This window comes from Sapajus apella, unplaced genomic scaffold (assembly GCF_009761245.1).
Source record: "Sapajus apella isolate SASKATOON/1434 unplaced genomic scaffold, GSC_monkey_1.0 scaffold25, whole genome shotgun sequence".
Taxonomy (NCBI): Eukaryota; Metazoa; Chordata; class Mammalia; order Primates; family Cebidae; genus Sapajus; species Sapajus apella.
In genome coordinates this window covers 9663371-9681921 of record NW_022436965.1, presented here as the reverse complement: position 1 = coordinate 9681921, position 18551 = coordinate 9663371, and the positions used below count along the sequence as shown (strand labels likewise).

The window sequence follows — 18551 nt, the reverse complement described above, 5'->3', positions numbered from 1 at the left end:
GCTGTGGTAAGTCTGACAGCATCACTGGCAGCTAGAAACTGCTGGTCTCGATCTCTCCACACCAGACACCTGACAGCCTTGCAGGATGGGGCAACCAACTCTTCATTAAATTAACTATTACATCAACTCCTGTTGACAACTAAATAAACAAGTCTTTGTCCCATACCTAAATTTTCAAATCAAAACATATTTATCTCATTTTAGATCCTGGCAGCATCACGGCCCTGCAGCTGGCAGGCCTATCCAGGCAGCGCCAAACACGGAAAAGCAAGAGCTACCTTTGTGCACTGGGTATGATTTTTCTTACTGAAGACAAAACAGGCACATCATCTGCCCTTCAGTCCATGGACGCTCACCAACGAAGTTGCTAGCCCAAATCCATCTCAACAACATCCAGCAAAATATGAGTCACGTATGCCATTTTACATTTTTTAGTAGCCACATTTTTAAAAATTTCAAAAGAAACAGGTGAAATTAATATTCTGTTGTATTTAGCCTAACATAGCCAAAATACTATCATTTCAACATGCAATATAAAAAATTATTAATAAGGCCAGGCACGGTGGCTCATGCCTATAATCTCAGCACTTTGAGAAGCCAAGGCAGGTAGATCACAAGGTCGGGAGATTGAGATCATCCTGACCAGCATGGTGAAACCCTGTCTCTATTAAAATACAAAATTAGCTGGGCATGGTGGTGCGCACCTGTAGTCCCAGTTACTCAGGAGGCTGAGGCAGAGGAATCACTGGAACCCAGGAGACAGAGGTTGCAGTGAGCCAAGATTGCGCCACTGTACTCCAGACTGGCGACAGAGTGAGACTCCGTCTCAAAAAAAAAAAAAAAGTTATTAATAAGCTATTTTACATTTGTCCATACTAAGTCTTCAAAGTCCAGTATGCATTTTACCCCGGAGCACATCTCAACTCAGACTGACCACATATCACTTACTCAACAGCCACGTGTGGCTAGCAGCTATTATATTGGATAGCACAGATCTAAGTCCAAATCCTATGTTTTTCCCAATTATCTGTTATTTCTATTTTATTAGAGACAGGGTCTCCTCTGTTACCCAGGCTGGAGTACAGCGGTGCCATCATAGCTCACTGCAGCCTCTAACTCCTGGGCTCAAGCAATTCTCCCACCTCAGCCTCCTTCCCTAGCACTTGGAAATACAGGTGTAAACCACCATGCCCAGCGATTTCATGCCCTTGAAAACAAACCCCTTTACTATTGCTCTAGTGAGCTGTGGAGAGGGAGTGGAGGTAGGGGTGTGTCAATTCACCATTTTTAACTGGAAGTCCCACTGCCCGGCCACGCTGCCTCATCAACAGAGAAGCTCAGGCTATTAGTCCCTTCCCATCCTCAAAGTGAACTTTAGGGTCAAGGCCCATTTTAGGTAGAAATGAAACAGATCTGGCTACTCTAGCTTCCTACCTGGTTTCCCTACCTGGTTCCACTACAGCGCATCATCTAAATCACACCTGATCACACCATCACTCCTAACCTCGCCTCTACCGGTCTCTCATCATACTGAGCATAAGTTGTCCTACCTCCTTACCATGCTGACAAGGACTCCCCTGGTTTGTTCTCTGCCTTGAGACACATGGAACCTCTCTGCTCCATGCACGTGTGTACCTCTCCATCTTCACAGGTGCCTTTCTTCCTCCTGGTCTAGGCTCCCCACGCTACCTGACTTCACACCAACTCTCACCTCACCTGGCTAGCGTCCACACATCCTTCAGGTTTCAGTTAAAACTCCTCTTCCTCAGGGAACTTGGGCTAAGTTAGGGCTCTCCAGGCATGCACTAGCCCCATCACAGGGGCCCTCCCACTCCACTGCCATTACCTAATGACACCCCCAACCACTTACACAATGTCCATTCTACCCAGCAAGTGGCAAACTCTTTGGCAGAGATGGGGTGTCTTGTCTGTTCTGCTCCCTTCTATATTCCTAGGCTTCCAGAAGGCCTGGCATAGAACATGTGCTCACTAAGAATTTATAATGAATGGATGTGTAATAATAAACATAATATTGAGACAGGAAAGTTTCTGAAATATCCTGGTGAGCTGTTTTATTATTTTTCTCTAGAAAAATATTTATAAAATGATAAAGGTATCTTGAGGCAGCATTTAAGAATGCAGTTTTTGCCATCAAACTTCTGAGTGCAAAAGGGATTGTTCATAAGGAAAAACAAACTGAAGTTATGTTTTGTTTTTATTTTTTTGAGAGGGAAGATTTTTTTGTTAACTGGAGTGAACTTTGTAACTTAAAAAAACAACAACAAAGTTACAATAATTTAAGATTCAAAGCAAAAAGTATTTGTTCAATGTACTGGGAGACTCACGGGATGATAAAGTCAGCTCTCGTCCTATCCTCTTTGAAACAAAAATCGCCACAGGTTATAGAGACTTCTCTGTTTCACATTCCCATTCATAACTATACTTCGAGTATCTGCTCAGAGAAATGTGTCTGTTTTTGGAGGTGTTTAAAAAAATAACAACTTTGCCTAAAGCCTGTAGTAAAATTTACAGAGTGGATTTGCTTCTTTTGGGGAGGCTAGTCTGTAAAAGAGAATTAAAAATGCAGCTATGAATAAACTAGCTTTTGGTTTTACCAGCCATGTAGCTGCCAGGCTTTTTAGGGGTCTTATAGGATGGTTTTGCCCCTCAGTTTCACTGCAGCAAGAGGGGCGTCCCAATACTCACACTGCCTGTTCCTCCAGCTCCCCTCCGATGCGCTGGGACATGTTCTTCAGCACCCCGATGCTGCCAGAGACCAGCTCCAACTGCTCATCCTGCTGTTCCACGATCAACTGGTGCCAGAGAAATGGGAAATAAGCAATTAAAATCCATCTTACCTGGTTCCAAGCCCAGCACTCTAGCAGCTGCTAGTTTCTTTGCCAACTTGGGACAATTCACATTCAGAAGCAAAGCCCAGAAATCAAAGGACCAGACCGTTGCCTCTGAGAACACACTGCTCAAAGGGCTGGATTGTCAAGCTACTGATATCTCCTGCTGATCCAACTTGTGAACAGTCAGCGGGGCTTGAAACCACCAAGGGAGATTTACTCCGGTTGGCTGACGTCCAATAATGGAGCAGACAATGGCTGAAAGCACACGTGCAGATGACCACTGAGACACAGAGATGTTTGGGAGGAGGAAGCCCACTGCCAAGATCAAGGTCTCAATCCACAACAGACTGCCACAGCTTAAATACAAGAGAGTCTGGCAAATCTCTGGATGTGGGGAAACTAGGCACACAGTCTCTACTCCCTCTTCAAGGACAAACTAAAGATGCCCCATGGCAATAAGTTACCTTAAGGACAACTACTGACTGACAAGTATGTACTTTTAGTTGTGTTGTATTCTTCTCACTTTCTACAGGAAAAAATTTTGCTGGGTTTAATAGCAATTTAAGTAAACAACTGGTTAGGCAGACGTACTAATGTAAAGAACAAAAGAACATAATAAGCTATCTGTATACATAAAACACTGCATTTAATAAATAGTTTCAATGGATACATGCTCTTCAAATCCCCAGACACATTATCATTAGCTTCCTTTTATTAATACAGCTCTACACATCAGAGGCAACAACAGACATAGTCCACTTCATTTTCCTCCTACCCTTAACGTACACAAAAGCTGTCAACTTTATATATAATGAAACCAACGAATAATTTTCAATGAAAAAAATGAGACCTTTCTGAAAGTGCCTTTGCTGAAATGAACAAAGGTCTGCTTTTCCTAAGAGAACTGAGCTTGGTTCTTTTTTTTTTGAAAGGTTGTTTCACTGACGCCAGGCTGGAGTGCAGTGGCGCGATATTGGCTCACTGCAACCTCCACATCCCAAGTTCCAGCGATTCCCCTGCCTCAGCCTCCCAAGTAGCTGGGACTACAGGCGCGCACCACCACGCCTAATTTTTTTATTTTATTTTAGTAGAGACGGGGTTTCACCATGTTGGCCAGGATAGCATCGATCTCCTGATCTCGTAATCTGCCCGCCTTGGCCTCCCAAAGTGCTGGGATTACAGGTGTCAGCCACTGCACCAGACCACTTTGTTCTTTGCTTTTAGAGACAGGGTCTTGCTCTGTCACCCAGGCTAAAGTGCAAAGGCATGATCAAAGCTCACTGTAGCCTTGAACTCCTGGGCTAAAGGATCCTCTGGCCTCAGCTTCCTGAGTAGCTGGGACTAAAGGTATAAACCACTATATGCCTGGCTGAGCTTGGTTCTCTTGAAGCAGTCATGCTGTGAAGATTTTGAAACTCTTTATGCATGCAATCATTAAATATTTAAACACAATAAACCACAGGACAAGTTCTGGCTTACCCCGCTTGTCATTAAGCCATGAGACCCCATGGCTGGCAAAGGAACTAAGGTGGGTGTATTTTTTCCCACTGCCCCGTCCTAAGCCTGGGCCCCTGGGGTACCTGCTGCTGTGCCTGCTGCTCCTCAATGAAATGAGAATTGGCTCGCTGGAGCTCTCTGTCCAGGCGCCCGTATTTATCTGTTGTTCCAGTGCTCCAGTTCTGGCTGCCACTGTCTCCCAGCAGTGCCTGTGTGAGCAGGACAACCAGAGGAGTCAGAACAAACAAACAGTTACTATCTCTGAACAAGTGAAGCATCAAGAGTGATATAAAGAGTTTTCACATTTCTCATTATCTATTTTCCCCTGGGCCAGGCTTTTATGTAGTGGTGTAATCTGGTGCCTGTGTGGTACAATTTAAGGAATTCCAGAAGGGCCCTCTCTGTGTTTAAACTCTCCCAATAGGCCTCACAATGGGCTTTGTCCCTTAAAGTGCAAATAAATGCCTGCTAAATCAACAAACGCCCATCTAGATACTGTGTTATAACTGAAAAGCACTCAATCTTTTGTAAAAGAGCTCTTCCTGGTACCTGTGAAACTTCAGCAACCCACAGGTTCCAGTCAACCTGATTCCAAAGATCTAGAGTACTTTTTTAAGAAAAGTGTGACCCAGGGAAGTTTTGGGGTTCTTGGTGGGGGGAAGGGGAGAGTTCCCTAGAACGACCAGCAGGTTAGCCATAGCCCTTCACACACAAAAGGCTTAAGAACCATCAATGTCTGTTAAGTTTAACCCATGAATAGAATCCAGGGTCCTTCAGGCTTTCCAGATGACAACTGGGGTTGCTTCACCAGGCAGGTATGACCACAAGGAATCCCTGACCTTGGCCACCTAGGCAAGGGCTGCCCTAAAGTCAGAGTCTTCCACCACGGCTCCCAGACAACAGGGCCGGGTTTCTGAAGTATGAATTCAGGTATGAAGTCTGCAGCCATAAATGGGTAAGGTTGGGTATGTCTTCCTCACATGAAGAGACCAGGCAGGGATGCGAGAGCTCAGTCTCCACAGTTGGTTCTGACCAGATCCCCACAGGCCTTTCTTACGACTCAAAGTAACTGCTCACACCAGCCGTGCACCAAGAGCCAGAAGACACTAGCAACTGAGACTCTTTTTCCTTGTAGAGTTTCCATTTCTTATCAGGTAATTAAAAAAAAAATCTCTGGCACTATTAAAAGCCTGGCTGTTTACTTGGTTCTGTCTGAAAACCCTTCTAACAGCCTCATGGTCTTCCTTCATACTGACACAGACCTCTTCTCAGACTGCAAGGGGTGAACTCCATCAAATGGCCAGACTTCAGGGGCCAGGATCAGGGCAGCTCAGGATGCAGTGTGCTATGTTCTGAGGTGGTTATTAGCAGAGTTTCAAAGCAGCTCAGTTATTAGAAGCTCTTCTTACAAGAGCTCCCAGCGGCCCAGAGCTTCAGTCCGGTCAAGAGGCTGGATGGTGACTGTCTCTGGTGTAAAGCAGATCTCCAAGGGTTTTTGTGGGTGGCTCTGCCCTGACCCGGTCTTAGGGCTGTCAACACCGAAAAGATCCTGCTCATTCTGACCCAGACTCTAAGGACCTCTATGGAAGACATTAGGAATTAGTGACAATTTTTTTAGGGTCAGAAAAAGGCTATAATGCATCACTGGCCTAAGGACAGTGAACTGGGACATTACCAGGGCCTGTGTGCTCCTGAGGTCACTGGGCATTTTTGCCTACATTTTCCATGGTCTACACTTAGGCATAGCTAAGTATAGGGCAAATCGTCCACATTATTGTAAAGTAGCTTAAAGTTCATTGGTCTGACCCCAGAGGTCTGTGATAATGGGAAAGAGATTGAGAGAGGAGCCAAGCTCTGGGAGATGCACCTGTGTGTGGGTGCCAGGGCTGGGGTGCTGGAGGAGGGAGCAGCACAGTACCTGGTGCCTGGCATGATGCAGCAAGGCCCATGCCTGCTGGAGGCTTAGAAAGCCCTGGCCTTGCCGTTCCTTAAAAATTTGCAACTTGACATTTCACTCATGGCCTAAAACCAAATTCCAAGCCATACGTGGGACAGGCAATATGGATAACCATTTTATTCACATTAGCCCATACTAATGTGAATAATAGCCTATCCTATCTAGAGAATAAAACATTCAAGTTAAGGGTGACAGCACAGGTGTTACGAACTTCACTGTCACAACTACTCCAGGTACTTCCACTTCCTATAAGGTCAAGTGCAAATGAGAAGAGAACTCCAAAGCTAGCCACCTTGAGGCCATTCACTAGCTTCTTTCAAGAGAGGGAGCCAGATGGAATGGATCAGTACAGCTAGTGGCTTTTCCTAGCTGTACTGATCAAAAAAAAAAAAAAAAAAAAAAAAACAAAGGAGGCAAATAAGATTAAAAAGCCAAAAACAAAACAATGATTTCAAAAATGGAATGCAAGAAAAGGAAACAGAAAAATTAAGTGAGGTGATATTTATAGAACCTTCCCCCTTCTTCAAGCTTTCATAGTATTTGTTTTCAAAATTAAGTGGCTTGACAAACACCCACAGGTATAAGGTAAGGATTTATGTTATGAAATACTGATTGCTAGTTCAGTAAAAATAGTAAGATTTCTCAAGAGCCTACTATATGGACAATTCATAACTTTCTGGAATCTGAATAAAATGAGGTTAAGATAATTCATTTAAAACAAACAGTATCATTTTTCATGATACTGTTTACTCCTAAGGAAAATGGATATCCACAGAATTTTAAAAAACTACTTCTGTCAAAAAAAATCACCTAACAGTTTAGCAACAGGCAAAAAACATTCCCACCAAAAAAGTCTAAATCAAATTTCAATCTAAATTAAAGTCCAAATTCTAGAGGACCATTCTGCATTTTTTAAAATGACTGTATTTTAACAATTAGAAAGCAGTTTCTATAAATATGCCAAAGTATGTAATTTTAAAAAACTACTTAAAAAGAAATTTAACACACAAGTTTAAGGTTCCTCTAACGTCTTTACATTAAATATCAATCCTTAGATGTCTAATGTGTTCCATGGGTAGGCAATGTAGTAACTACCAGAGAGCTCAAAAAAAAAAAACCAAACAAATAACTAAAAACCAAGACACAGATCTCTCCTCACTCTCAAGGGGCCTGGGGTCCAGCAGAGAGAAAGACAGTAAGTAATTATAGCCCCTAAAAGAGCCTAGCACACAGAATGTGCTCAACAGGTGCAGAAAAAACACATGAAAACAGTAAAAGTACTCTGTGATAAGTGCTATAGTAAGGGTAGGCAAAAGGTGCTATGGGAGCCCACAGGAAAGGATCAGAAGGTGAGACGGGAGGGAAACGCTGACAGGGTGCTGGGCCAGGCTGCCTGGACTGTCATCAAACCTCCCATGGTCACGCCAGGGCCTGCATGCAGAGGTCTTCCTCTTGATTACATGATCCATGGATGGTCGGCATTTTTAAATTTCAAATATCTAACTGTATACTTTCTCTCACTGATAATTATATTCTGATGTTTTCTCACCTGTCTATTTTTTCTTTCAGCTAATGCCTGCACAGAAGAAGTTGACATCTGATCTTTCATGTCCTAATGAGAAAGAAGATAGGAAAACAAATGAAACACATCCTTAAACAAACTTACAGTTAACATTTCATACAATAGAAAAACACACAATTTATTATTTTTAAAAACAAGAAGACAGCATTTCTTGGCTTTATTTTCAATCTCAAAAATAAAGAAAAGAAAACAAAAAGAAAGGTGGTCCCTTAAAAACAAGTAACCTGGATACTAATTTAAATAGGAGGAAAGAGGAACGGAATTAACATTTACCAGGTACCTACCACAGGTCAGAAATAATACTAAACATGTACACACATTATCAATGAATTTTCACAAGGACACTGTGAAGCTGGTACTATTTCCATTTTAAGGTTGAGGAGACCTAGGTACAAAAAAACGATGATACTTTCCCAAAGTCACATCACTAGTGAAGAATATCCCTGGGGTACAAACACAAATGCACGTGTTCGAGGGTTTTTATCTTTTTTATAATATATGTAAAAAACCATGTGCTTTTAGTATAAACTACATCTACTTCATGAGTTGGATTCATGAAAGGTATAGACTAACCCTAACATCAAAGTGAATTTCCAGAGTGGTGTCAAAAATAATTTTGTATGGAATGAAAAGTGAATAGATCCATTACTTTATCTGAAGCAAAACAGTTTATTAAATGAGTCATTCTATTTATTTAGCTACAATCCAACATACTAGAGAATGATTTGAACTGAATACATGATGACTTCAATAAAAAATTTTTTAAAAGGCTGCCAAAATACTTTATAATTTACACAGACGTTAAAGTATAAGACTTTTGAAAACTTCTTTAAAGACCCATGACAAGTAAACAGTACATCAGACAGTGCCACCACTTTTACAATCCCAGAACTATAGTAAGTGGGAGTGAGACCCACCTGATTCAACTTTCAAACCACTCATCTACCCATTTAGCAAACACTCACCGATGTCTACTATGTGGCCAGGCATACAGCGGTGAATGATACTAGCTAGGTCCCTGCCCACATGGAGCTCACATCAGGATGATGTGCGCGAGTCAGTCACGTGAGTGTTGTTAAAGATGCAGTTCCCCTGGATGTCACTATGCTCAGTGAAATAAGCCAGGCACAGGAAGACAAATACTGCATGTTCTCACTCATAGGTGGGGGCTAAAAAGATGGATTTCATGAAGATAGAGAATAGATAGGTGGTTGGTTGCCTGAGGCCAGGAAGAGTACAGGGGGAAAGCAGGATGAAGAGAGGTTGATTAATGGGTAAAAAATATACTTAGAAGAAATAAGACCTAGTGTTCCATAGATCAGTAGGTTGACTAAAGTTCAACAATAATCTATTGTATATTTCCAAATGGCAAGAAGTGAATAATTCAAATGTTTGCAGCATAAAGAAAAACGTTTAAAATGATGGATATTCCAATTATCTTCATTTGATTTGATCATTGTGCATTATACACATGTATCAAAATATCACATGTATCCTAAAAATATGCACAACCATTATGTATCAATAAATAAAATTTTACAAGTATTTTTAAGTGTAGTTCCCTAGGCCCCACGGAGACCTATGAAGGCAGACTCTTGATGGCACATTTTTAACAAGCACCCCCCACCCCCATTCCCTGTCTTACAACAGAAATCTAGAAGCCTCAAAGACAGACTGACCATTATACTAGTATCTCCTGGACCGCAGGATTCCCTTTCTGGGTATCAATTAGAGTTTAAGATGACATTCTGATAGTCAATCCAACAGCCTGATTTATTTAACATATATTAAAAACTATGCAGAGCAACATCCACTAGGGAGATAATACATGCTTTTAAAAATATACTCAGCTGGGCACTATAGCTTAAGCCTATAGCCCCAGCACTTAGGGAAGCCAAGGCAGGCGGATTGCTTGAGGCCAGGAGTTCGAGACCAGCCTGGGCAACACGGTGAAACCCCATTTCTACAAAATAAATAACATAAAAATATAGTCAATGCATTTTATTATAGTCTTTTTTTTTAAAACAATGAACACATGAGTTGCATAATAAAGACATCAACATTCATGTACGGAAAAGTGACACGTTAGCCTTGGAACATTACATGTAAAATGTGTTTTTGCTGTTAGAAGTCAGTGCAGTGGAAGGTACAGATATTGGCTGAAAAGGAGCACAGGTAGGCTTCTAAGGGTGCTGGTAACACTCTGCAATGCTTCTGGGGGTTGTTTAGATGGCTGTGTTCAGTTTATAAATTTATTAAGCTAGATATTTAGGTTAATTACACTTTTCTGTACTGTTATACTTTAACAAATATATTTTTTAAAATACCACTGGTCCCAAACAATGGCTGGATGGTAAACTAGACCAGCACTTTGAAAATAAATTTGTCATTCCATACCATGAGTCTCAAAATATTCACTGCCTTGACCCAGTAATTCCACTAACAGGAATTTATTTTAAGGAAATAATATAAAATATATACCAAAAAACACACGCAAAGATGTGCACTGCAGTATTATTTATAATATGAAAAAAAGTAGAAATAAGCAGCAACTCCAAATAAGGGAACAGCAACACAACCCACACAATGCAGTGTTATATATTAGGATTATGTACTAGGCATTGTGCTTATGAAGAAAGTTCAGTGAACAGACAATTCACAAGAAAACCCACAAATGACCAAACATGAATAGATGCAATAACCCACTGATAATCAAAGAAGTGTAGCTAAGAGATATTTTCTCTGATTATACCAAGAAAGGTGAAAAAGACTGATAATACTTAGTGAAGGTGTATTCTAACGCCCTATTAGAAATATAACTGATAAGATCTTTTTGTAGGATACTTTGAAAACAATTTTTTGAGACAGGATCTCACTCTGATGGCCAGGCTAGAATACAGTGGTGCCGTCACAGCTACTGCAGCCTAAAACTCCCAGGCTCAAACAATCCTCCCACCTCAGCCTCCCGAGCAGCTGGGACTATAGGAATACACCACCACACCTTTTTTTTTTTTTTTTTTTTAATTTTTGGTAGAGATAGGGTCTCACTATATTGCCCAAGCTGGCCTTGAACTCCTGAATTCACAAGTGATCTTCCTGCCTTGGCCTCCCAAATTGCTGGGATTATAGGCACGACCCACCATGACTGGCTATGAATATTTCAAACGTGTATTCTCATTGATTTTTTTTTTTTACTACTTAAACGAATACATAAGTTATGCTCACAAAGATGGTCACTGAAGTAGGGTTTGCAATTGCCAATAATAACAATAACCAAAATATCTACTGGTAGGTCAATGATCAAATAAATCATAACAGAGCCACATTAGAGGAGAGGGTAAGAGCAGAATCTTTCATGTCAAAGACCTAGGTTTAAGACTTATTCTTTTTCATAGCTGTGCTAAGTTTCTAGTTCTTCTGTACATTTAGGATAATATCTTTTAGGGTCATTGCAGGGATTAATAGAGGTAACACATGAAGCATGATTAACAGTAGCCAACAATATAGTAAGCACTCAATAAAAATTACCACCAAATGAAAGTATGTAACTATTAAAAAGGATAATCTGCTCCTGGGTAATACAGGACCCACTAGCTACTGAGCACCTAACATGTGGTCAGTGCAACTGAATTTTATTTTAATTAATTGATATTCAGTTATTAGAAAAATTTAAGTACGTCTGGAAAATATTGTGTTTGTGATTCTACTTTTTCAACTCTAAGTATTTCCAATGAAAATTTCACATCTGAATTGAGATATGCTGGAGTGTAAAATACACGCCAGATTTATTACAAAAACAGTTTAAAAATTTAAATCTCTCACTATCTCTTATATTGACTACATGTTTAAATGATCACCTTTTGAATATATTAGGTTACATAAAATAGATGAAGCTCACCTACTTTTTACTCTTTTAATGTGGCAACTAGAAAATTAAAAATGACCAAGAGGTTCACATTTTATCACTACTGAAGAGCACTTCTCTAGATTTATCTGTATCATTATAAGACTATGTCCACAATGCAATTTTTCATAGAAAAATATTATAGATCATGTCACTGCTTTTTAAAAGTTTAAGTATTTCAATGTCCATAAAATGGTTGCAAAAATAAAACTGTTGACATTGATTACTTCTAGGGAGTGAAAAGAGAATGAAGGGGCCTTTTTCTCCTTTCTATCAAAATTATTTGCATTTTATAAATACCAAGTACAGATTATTTTTAACTTAAGAAAATAAAATGCTATGATTGTGTAATGGAATGATCATAACTATATAAAAATACAACTGCGCTGCACTGGGAGGAAAATTATTAAGAAAATAATCTTGTGCTGTGTATTCTTTTGAGTTTAGATTCCTTTTTCTGCCTTTTCCTCTTGAAAAATGTCTCTAATTTTCTTTGAGCTTACATTATATAAATTATATAAAAAATATATATTTTATATATTTTTTTTATATATTAAGTTTAGGTTCCTTTTTCTGCTTTTTCCTCTTGAAAAATTTCTCTAATTTTCTTTGAGCTTACATTACATAAAATATTATATAAAACATATTTTAAAGTTTTAAAGTTTTATGCTTAATAAAAACCATGTGGGTTATGTGTGTGCTTTCATGGGTGTTAGCCCTGATGAGGCAGATTCTTCCAACAGCCCTGTGGTGGGCATCCTGTATGGGACAGCACCGCAGGTAAGGAGCTATGGCTTTCAGTTATGTGACCACTGCAGGTAATGAGCTATGGCTTTCACTTTTTTTTTTTTTTTTTTTTTTTTCTTTTTTTTTGAGACAGAGTCTTACTCTGTCTCCCAGGCTGGAGTACCGTAGCACAATCTTGGTTCACTACAACCTCCGTCTCTGGGTTCGAACGATTCTCCGGCCTCAGCCTCCCAAGTAGCTGGGACTATAGGCGCCCACCACCACACCCAGCTAAATTTTTGTATTTTTAGTAGAGACAGAGTTTCACCGTGTTGGCCAGGCTGGTCTCAAACTCCTGACCTCAACTGATCTGCCTACCTCAGCCTCACAAAGTGCTGGGATTACAGGCGTGAGCCACTGTGCCCTAGTTGGCTTTCACTTCTATGATGGCACTTTATCCATGCAGGTCAAAAATCACAAAACAGAACACCTCCATATTAGAATGTGGGATCTTAAACTATGTTACTAAATAGTTTTAAACATTTTATAACAATCTATCATGCCAAAAACATAATTACTCATCTTCTTTCTAACACATGAACTTTAGAACCAGCAGTCAATCAGTGAGTCCCAATAAAATATGGTTAATCCGTGAAAGGAACAACAAATGTCTTGGTTATTTATGCTCCTGTTCCCCTTTCACACTGTCTTCCAAGCTGAATGAATGAGACATCATAAATCCCAGTGCTTCCCACTCATAACTCTTGTATCTCAAGGTCATCTGTGCACACACTGGATACTTCACCCTTTTTAATTAACCAAAGCCATTTCCATCTTGACTTATAATTGACGGTAAACAATTCTTACATTGGAGCAGGTTGGGTTTTTTTTCCTGGAGAGAGTAATAGTTCTGATTCTAACTTTTAAAGTTAAAGTCAGAGAATGTTAGTGAGGATTATTTCATTGATAAAACTGAGATCCACGGAGGCTGAATGACTTACCATGATTAACATTTATTAATGTCACAGCTTAGCCTAGAACTCAGGTTCCCTTACCCCTTATTCACTGTTGTTCTGCCATACATTGCAAAACCTTTTGATCCTAAAGTAAAACCAAGGTCACTTCTACGATGTATTTCTAAAACACACGAAAATTTCACATGCAAAATCTTTGATGTATAGGTGATTCCACAAGAGTGAAAATGAACACCTCAAAAATATGAAAGCTATTTACACAAAAACTTGAATATTTTGGTTTCTTTGCTAAAAACTGCCAGTAAAACTGAATTTGTACAAACTTAAAAGATGCTTGGAAAAACACACACAAGACTCTAACCAAGGAAGGCTTACTAAAGGCACAACCAATGGACTTTAATCAGGAAGAAACAGGAGATTTATACCTTCAGGTTGAAGCAAAAAAGAGAAAAAAAAAAACCTCAAAATGCATAGAGTATCACTGCCTACGAAAGAGAAAGCATAAGCAGAACACAATGTTTGAAAGATAGTCAAAAAATTTTGGAGCAACATTAAATGAAAGCCCACTGATAATAGTAACAGAAGAGCTAACAGAAGTTTTACAAATTCCTAATTTGATTTTATCTCGGTTGGTTTTATCTCGTTTTATCTCATTTTCCAAATCTGCTAACTCCCTGATCCCTCTCTGTCAGAAGCTCCTCCACTCAGAACCCAGAAATCTCTACATACAAACACTGTTTAGCTAAATGTGATAATATGGAATTACACAGGTGTATTTTGTTTTCATTTTTTTATTTTTATTTTTTATTTTTATTTATTTTTTTGGGGGGGGACGGTGTTTCGCTCTTGTTACCCAGGCTGGAGTGCAATGGCGCGATCTCGGCTCACCGCAACCTCCGCCTCCTGGGTTCAGGCAATTCTCCTGCCTCAGCCTCCTGAGTAGCTGGGATTACAGGCACACGCCACCATGCCCAGCTAATTTTTTGTATTTTTTTTAGTAGAGACGGGGTTTCACCGTGTTAACCAGGATGGTCTCGATCTCTTGACCTCGTGATCCACCCGCCTCGGCCTCCCAAAGTGCTGGGATTAAAGGCTTGAGCCACCGCACCCGGCCCTTTGTTTTTATTTTTAATCAAGTTAGCACCATTGCTATTTTCTTATCTTCTATAGGACTTTGAACTAGAATTTATTAAAATCAGATCAGCAAAAGCTCAGTTAGGTACTATTAGCCTACCACTGGTAAATACTAACAGCTTCCCCCAAACAGGTCATAAATTTAAACAAAAATGATTTAAAGCCCTAAAATATTCAGGCGGATCACACAGTTGAGTATGGTTTAGATCTCAACTCTAAAAAGACAGTAATATTTTGAAGTACTGACTTGATTTAGAATACCTCTTATTAGTCTGTTCTCACATTGCTATAAAGAACTGCCCGAGACTGGGTAATTTATAAGTGAAAGAGGTTTAATTTACTCAGTTTGGCATGGCTAGGGAAGTCTTAGGAAACTTACAATCATGGCAGAAGGGGAAGCAAGGCACCTTCTTCACAAGGCGGCAGGGAAAAGAGTGACAGAGCAAAGTGGGAAGAGCCCCTTATAGAATCATCAGATCTCATGAGACTCACTTACTATCATGAGAACAGCATGGGGAAAATGTCCCCCATGATTCATTCAACTACCTTCACCTGGACTCTCTTTTGACACATGGGATTATGGGGATTACAATTCAAGATGAGGTTTTGGGTGGGGAAACAGCTAAACCATATCAACCTCTAAGAATGTACTTTAAAAAGCTTTTCAGATATTAGAAAATAAACTTTGGATTCTTCCTTCCATTATATCAATGAACTTAATTTTCAATATACGGACCTTTGGATTTCAAGTTGCAAACTGCGAAAGTCTACCTTGCAGAAAGAATAAATATAATGATTAAGGTTAAGGACATATACTTCACTGCAAGGCCCCACTTAAATATTAATGTCTATAGGAGTGTCCTTCAAAAAACTGACTACAAAAAAAAAAGCTTATAAAAAATAATTGGGGATTTATTTATCTTACAAAAAATATGTCACCTAACCACAAGGCTTCCTCATCAGAACAGTATTTTGAACTGGCTAGAAATTAAGAGTGTCTAATCAAAACACTCACTTTGGATGGGGCATTGAGGTCCAGAAAGGTTTCTTCCTTATTAAAATGTGGGTTTATTTATAAACAATTTACGTATATGTATAGAGAAAGGCAACTAATGAATAAAACAAGAAACAATAATATATAAAGTTCAGTGATAATCTACCATTTGAAATAATTTCAAAAGGAAAACACATGATATAAAGGCTTTGGCAAACAAATACTAAGGTTCCTGCCTAAGATGACTCTTAAAAAGCCATATGTTAGCACTGGTATGATCCCAAGTCTTTTTATTCAAGGAAGCTGCTTTCTAGTACATATGTTAAAGACAGCTGGTTCTCTTACATCTAGTTATGCTAATCAAATGGCTTAGCTATATAGTTTCAAAATATGAAACATTTTAATGACACAAGATTGTACTTAAATAATGTTTTTTCTTAGATTCTTTAATAATAGGTATTATTCTAAATAACTTAGGACTATAGATTTCACTTGGGTCAATTTTTTAGACTCAGATGCTTGTTTGCTCTGGATGACACTGGAATGGCTGTCAAGTAGTTACATATGGAAATGTCAGTAACATGGGTTGCAAGAGTTCCAGAAGGAATTCAGATGGTGGAAGAAGCTGCTATCCAAACCCTGTAAGAGTCACTCTTCAACAATGCAAAGTGATGACCAATCAATCAAAAAAACCAAATGGTTTCTACAATAGTAATTGTTTTGTTCATCAAGAAATAGAGTACGCTAAGAAATAAAGAGAGAGACAGATAACTAGCTTGAAGAAACTAGAAGTATTGACAGGTGTTTAATCATTCAGGATGACACCATTAAAGTACCCTGCCCAAAACCAATGATTACTGCTTTTTTGCTCTCAGAAATAAGCCTGACAGGCTGGGCACGGTGGCTCAGGGCATGGTGGCTCATGCCTGTAATCCCAGCACTTTGAGAGGCCGAGGCAGCTGAACTGCTTGGGTTTACTAGCTCGAGGCCAGCCTGAGCAACATGTTGAAACCCTGTCTGTGCGAAAAATTAGGCTGGTGTGGCGATGCACACCTGTAGTCTTAGCTACCTGGGAGGCTGAGGCAGGAAAATCACTTGAGCCTGGGAGGTGGAGACTGCAGTCAGCCAAGACTGAACCACCACACTTCAGCCTGGGCAACACAGTGAGACCTCGGGTCAAAAAAATGAAAGACTAAAAACAGATTTCTTTTTCTTCAGTCATGAATTTTTTTTTTTTTTTTTTTTTTTTTTTTGGGAGATTGCAGTGATATGATCATAGCTCTCAGCCTCAACCTGATCCTCCTACCTCGGCCTCCTATGTAGTTGAAACTACTGGCGTGCACTACCATGCCCAGCTAATTTTTCTATTTTTTGTAGAGACAGGGTTTCGTCATGTTGCCCAGCCTGGTCTCAAACTCCTGGGCTCAAGTGATCCACCCCACCTCTGCCTCCCAAAGTGCTAGGATTCCAGGTGTTAGCCACCATGCCCAGCCAATCAGCAAAATTATTTGTGGGGAAACTGGCATTTAATTCATATTTTAAAAGTGATATGAGAGGTGGCCTATTAGTTTACAATTAAGGAAAAGAGTTCTAAGAAGTCTGGCTATTTCTTACACAGACAACACAGTGAGATCATATTCCTTACCCTGACGACTTGCCGAGTACTTGTAATGAAGGCTTTTCTTATACTCAATTCAGTTGCGTCCAGGTTAAATTTTCTAGGATTTGCTTCAACTATGCGTAGGTCAAAAAGTCAAGGTAAAACGATTTCATCATCAAAGTCTGACAACATCCTGTTAAATCACTGAATCTCTCACATGCAAACAAATAAAATCTGGCTCAAACTTTCTGAAAACACAGTCAACCGGACACCAATCATTCTCAAACTTCCTCTGCCCACAGCCATAGGAGGAAAGATCCTTCTGCCCCAAGACAGAGATGACTGGTCAGGTTAGGAAGCACAGCTCCTGCTGAGGCTTCACTACAAACCCTTGAGGCTATCTGACCACAGCTGAGCTAAGCTCTTCCTGTTTGCTAACACTTGTGTTTATCCTTTTTTAACTCCTGATCACTTGTACTAAGACAGCTTTTGCAAATCTTTTTCTCCTGCCATTCCAAACCACTTGCCATTATGCCAAGATACTAACCCTATGTCTTAATCTGGAGATCAGGCCTTCTTCAGAGAAGCTGCCCTCGTTCCTCTTCCCACTAGCATGGTCCAACACATCATGTCAGACACTTGCATAGCTCGCTCTACTTCCCTTGCATAGTCTGCGGGTATCTGTGTTATTATTTGATTACCATCCACCCAAAGTTCTGTGAGGGCTGGTATAGTGTTTATTAATCTCAGTAAACAACAAAATGCCTGGCACATAGTATAGTCAATAAACATTTTCTGGATGAATGATGAGTATCTATTAAAACTTTGTTTTTTTCATCTCACGTTTTCTCTAGCTTCCCTAACCTTTTTTCCTTCCCTCCTGTCTCAAGGGAAGAATTATCTCCCTGTAACTGTGCTTTCGATCCTGCTCCCTCACATATTTTCCACTAATTTTAGAGAACATACTTGCCTTTTAACAATTTTAAAAGTACCCAGGAACCTCATGAATGACAGAAATTATTTACTCCACATATCAACTGCATACGAACCTGTGCTAACTATAGAGTGATCCTGACAAAGGCTGGTTTCCTTGATGTTTTATCTCACTTAGGGAAAAAACAAAGCAGAACTCAGAGTATGCAAGTGGCATATCTTCCATTTAAAGTTTTGGTTAAATGGGATTTTCAGTTGGGAAAAAAGCCTATATCATGAAGTTTCTACAGTTCCCTAGTGCATCAGTCCGATCAGTGGACTTACAGTGGACTGCTAATTCATCAATACAATGAATTAGCACAACAGATCAGCTTTTTTTTTTTTTTTTTTTTTTTTTT

General features: G+C 39.7%; 1 protein-coding gene across 2 annotated transcripts in view; it reads right to left on the bottom strand.

Moving 5' to 3' along the window:
• STX6 (syntaxin 6) overlaps nt 1-18551 on the bottom strand; it is a 47145-nt gene that overhangs the window by 10863 nt on the left and 17731 nt on the right. For both annotated transcript variants that reach the window (XM_032291232.1, XM_032291233.1), the window contains exons 3-6: nt 17266-17360; nt 7856-7918; nt 4433-4558; nt 2707-2813 (exon numbers count right to left, since the gene is read on the bottom strand). In XM_032291232.1, coding sequence (XP_032147123.1) covers nt 2707-2813; nt 4433-4558; nt 7856-7918; nt 17266-17360 — 391 coding nt within the window. The remainder of the gene's footprint in view (nt 1-2706; nt 2814-4432; nt 4559-7855; nt 7919-17265; nt 17361-18551) is intronic.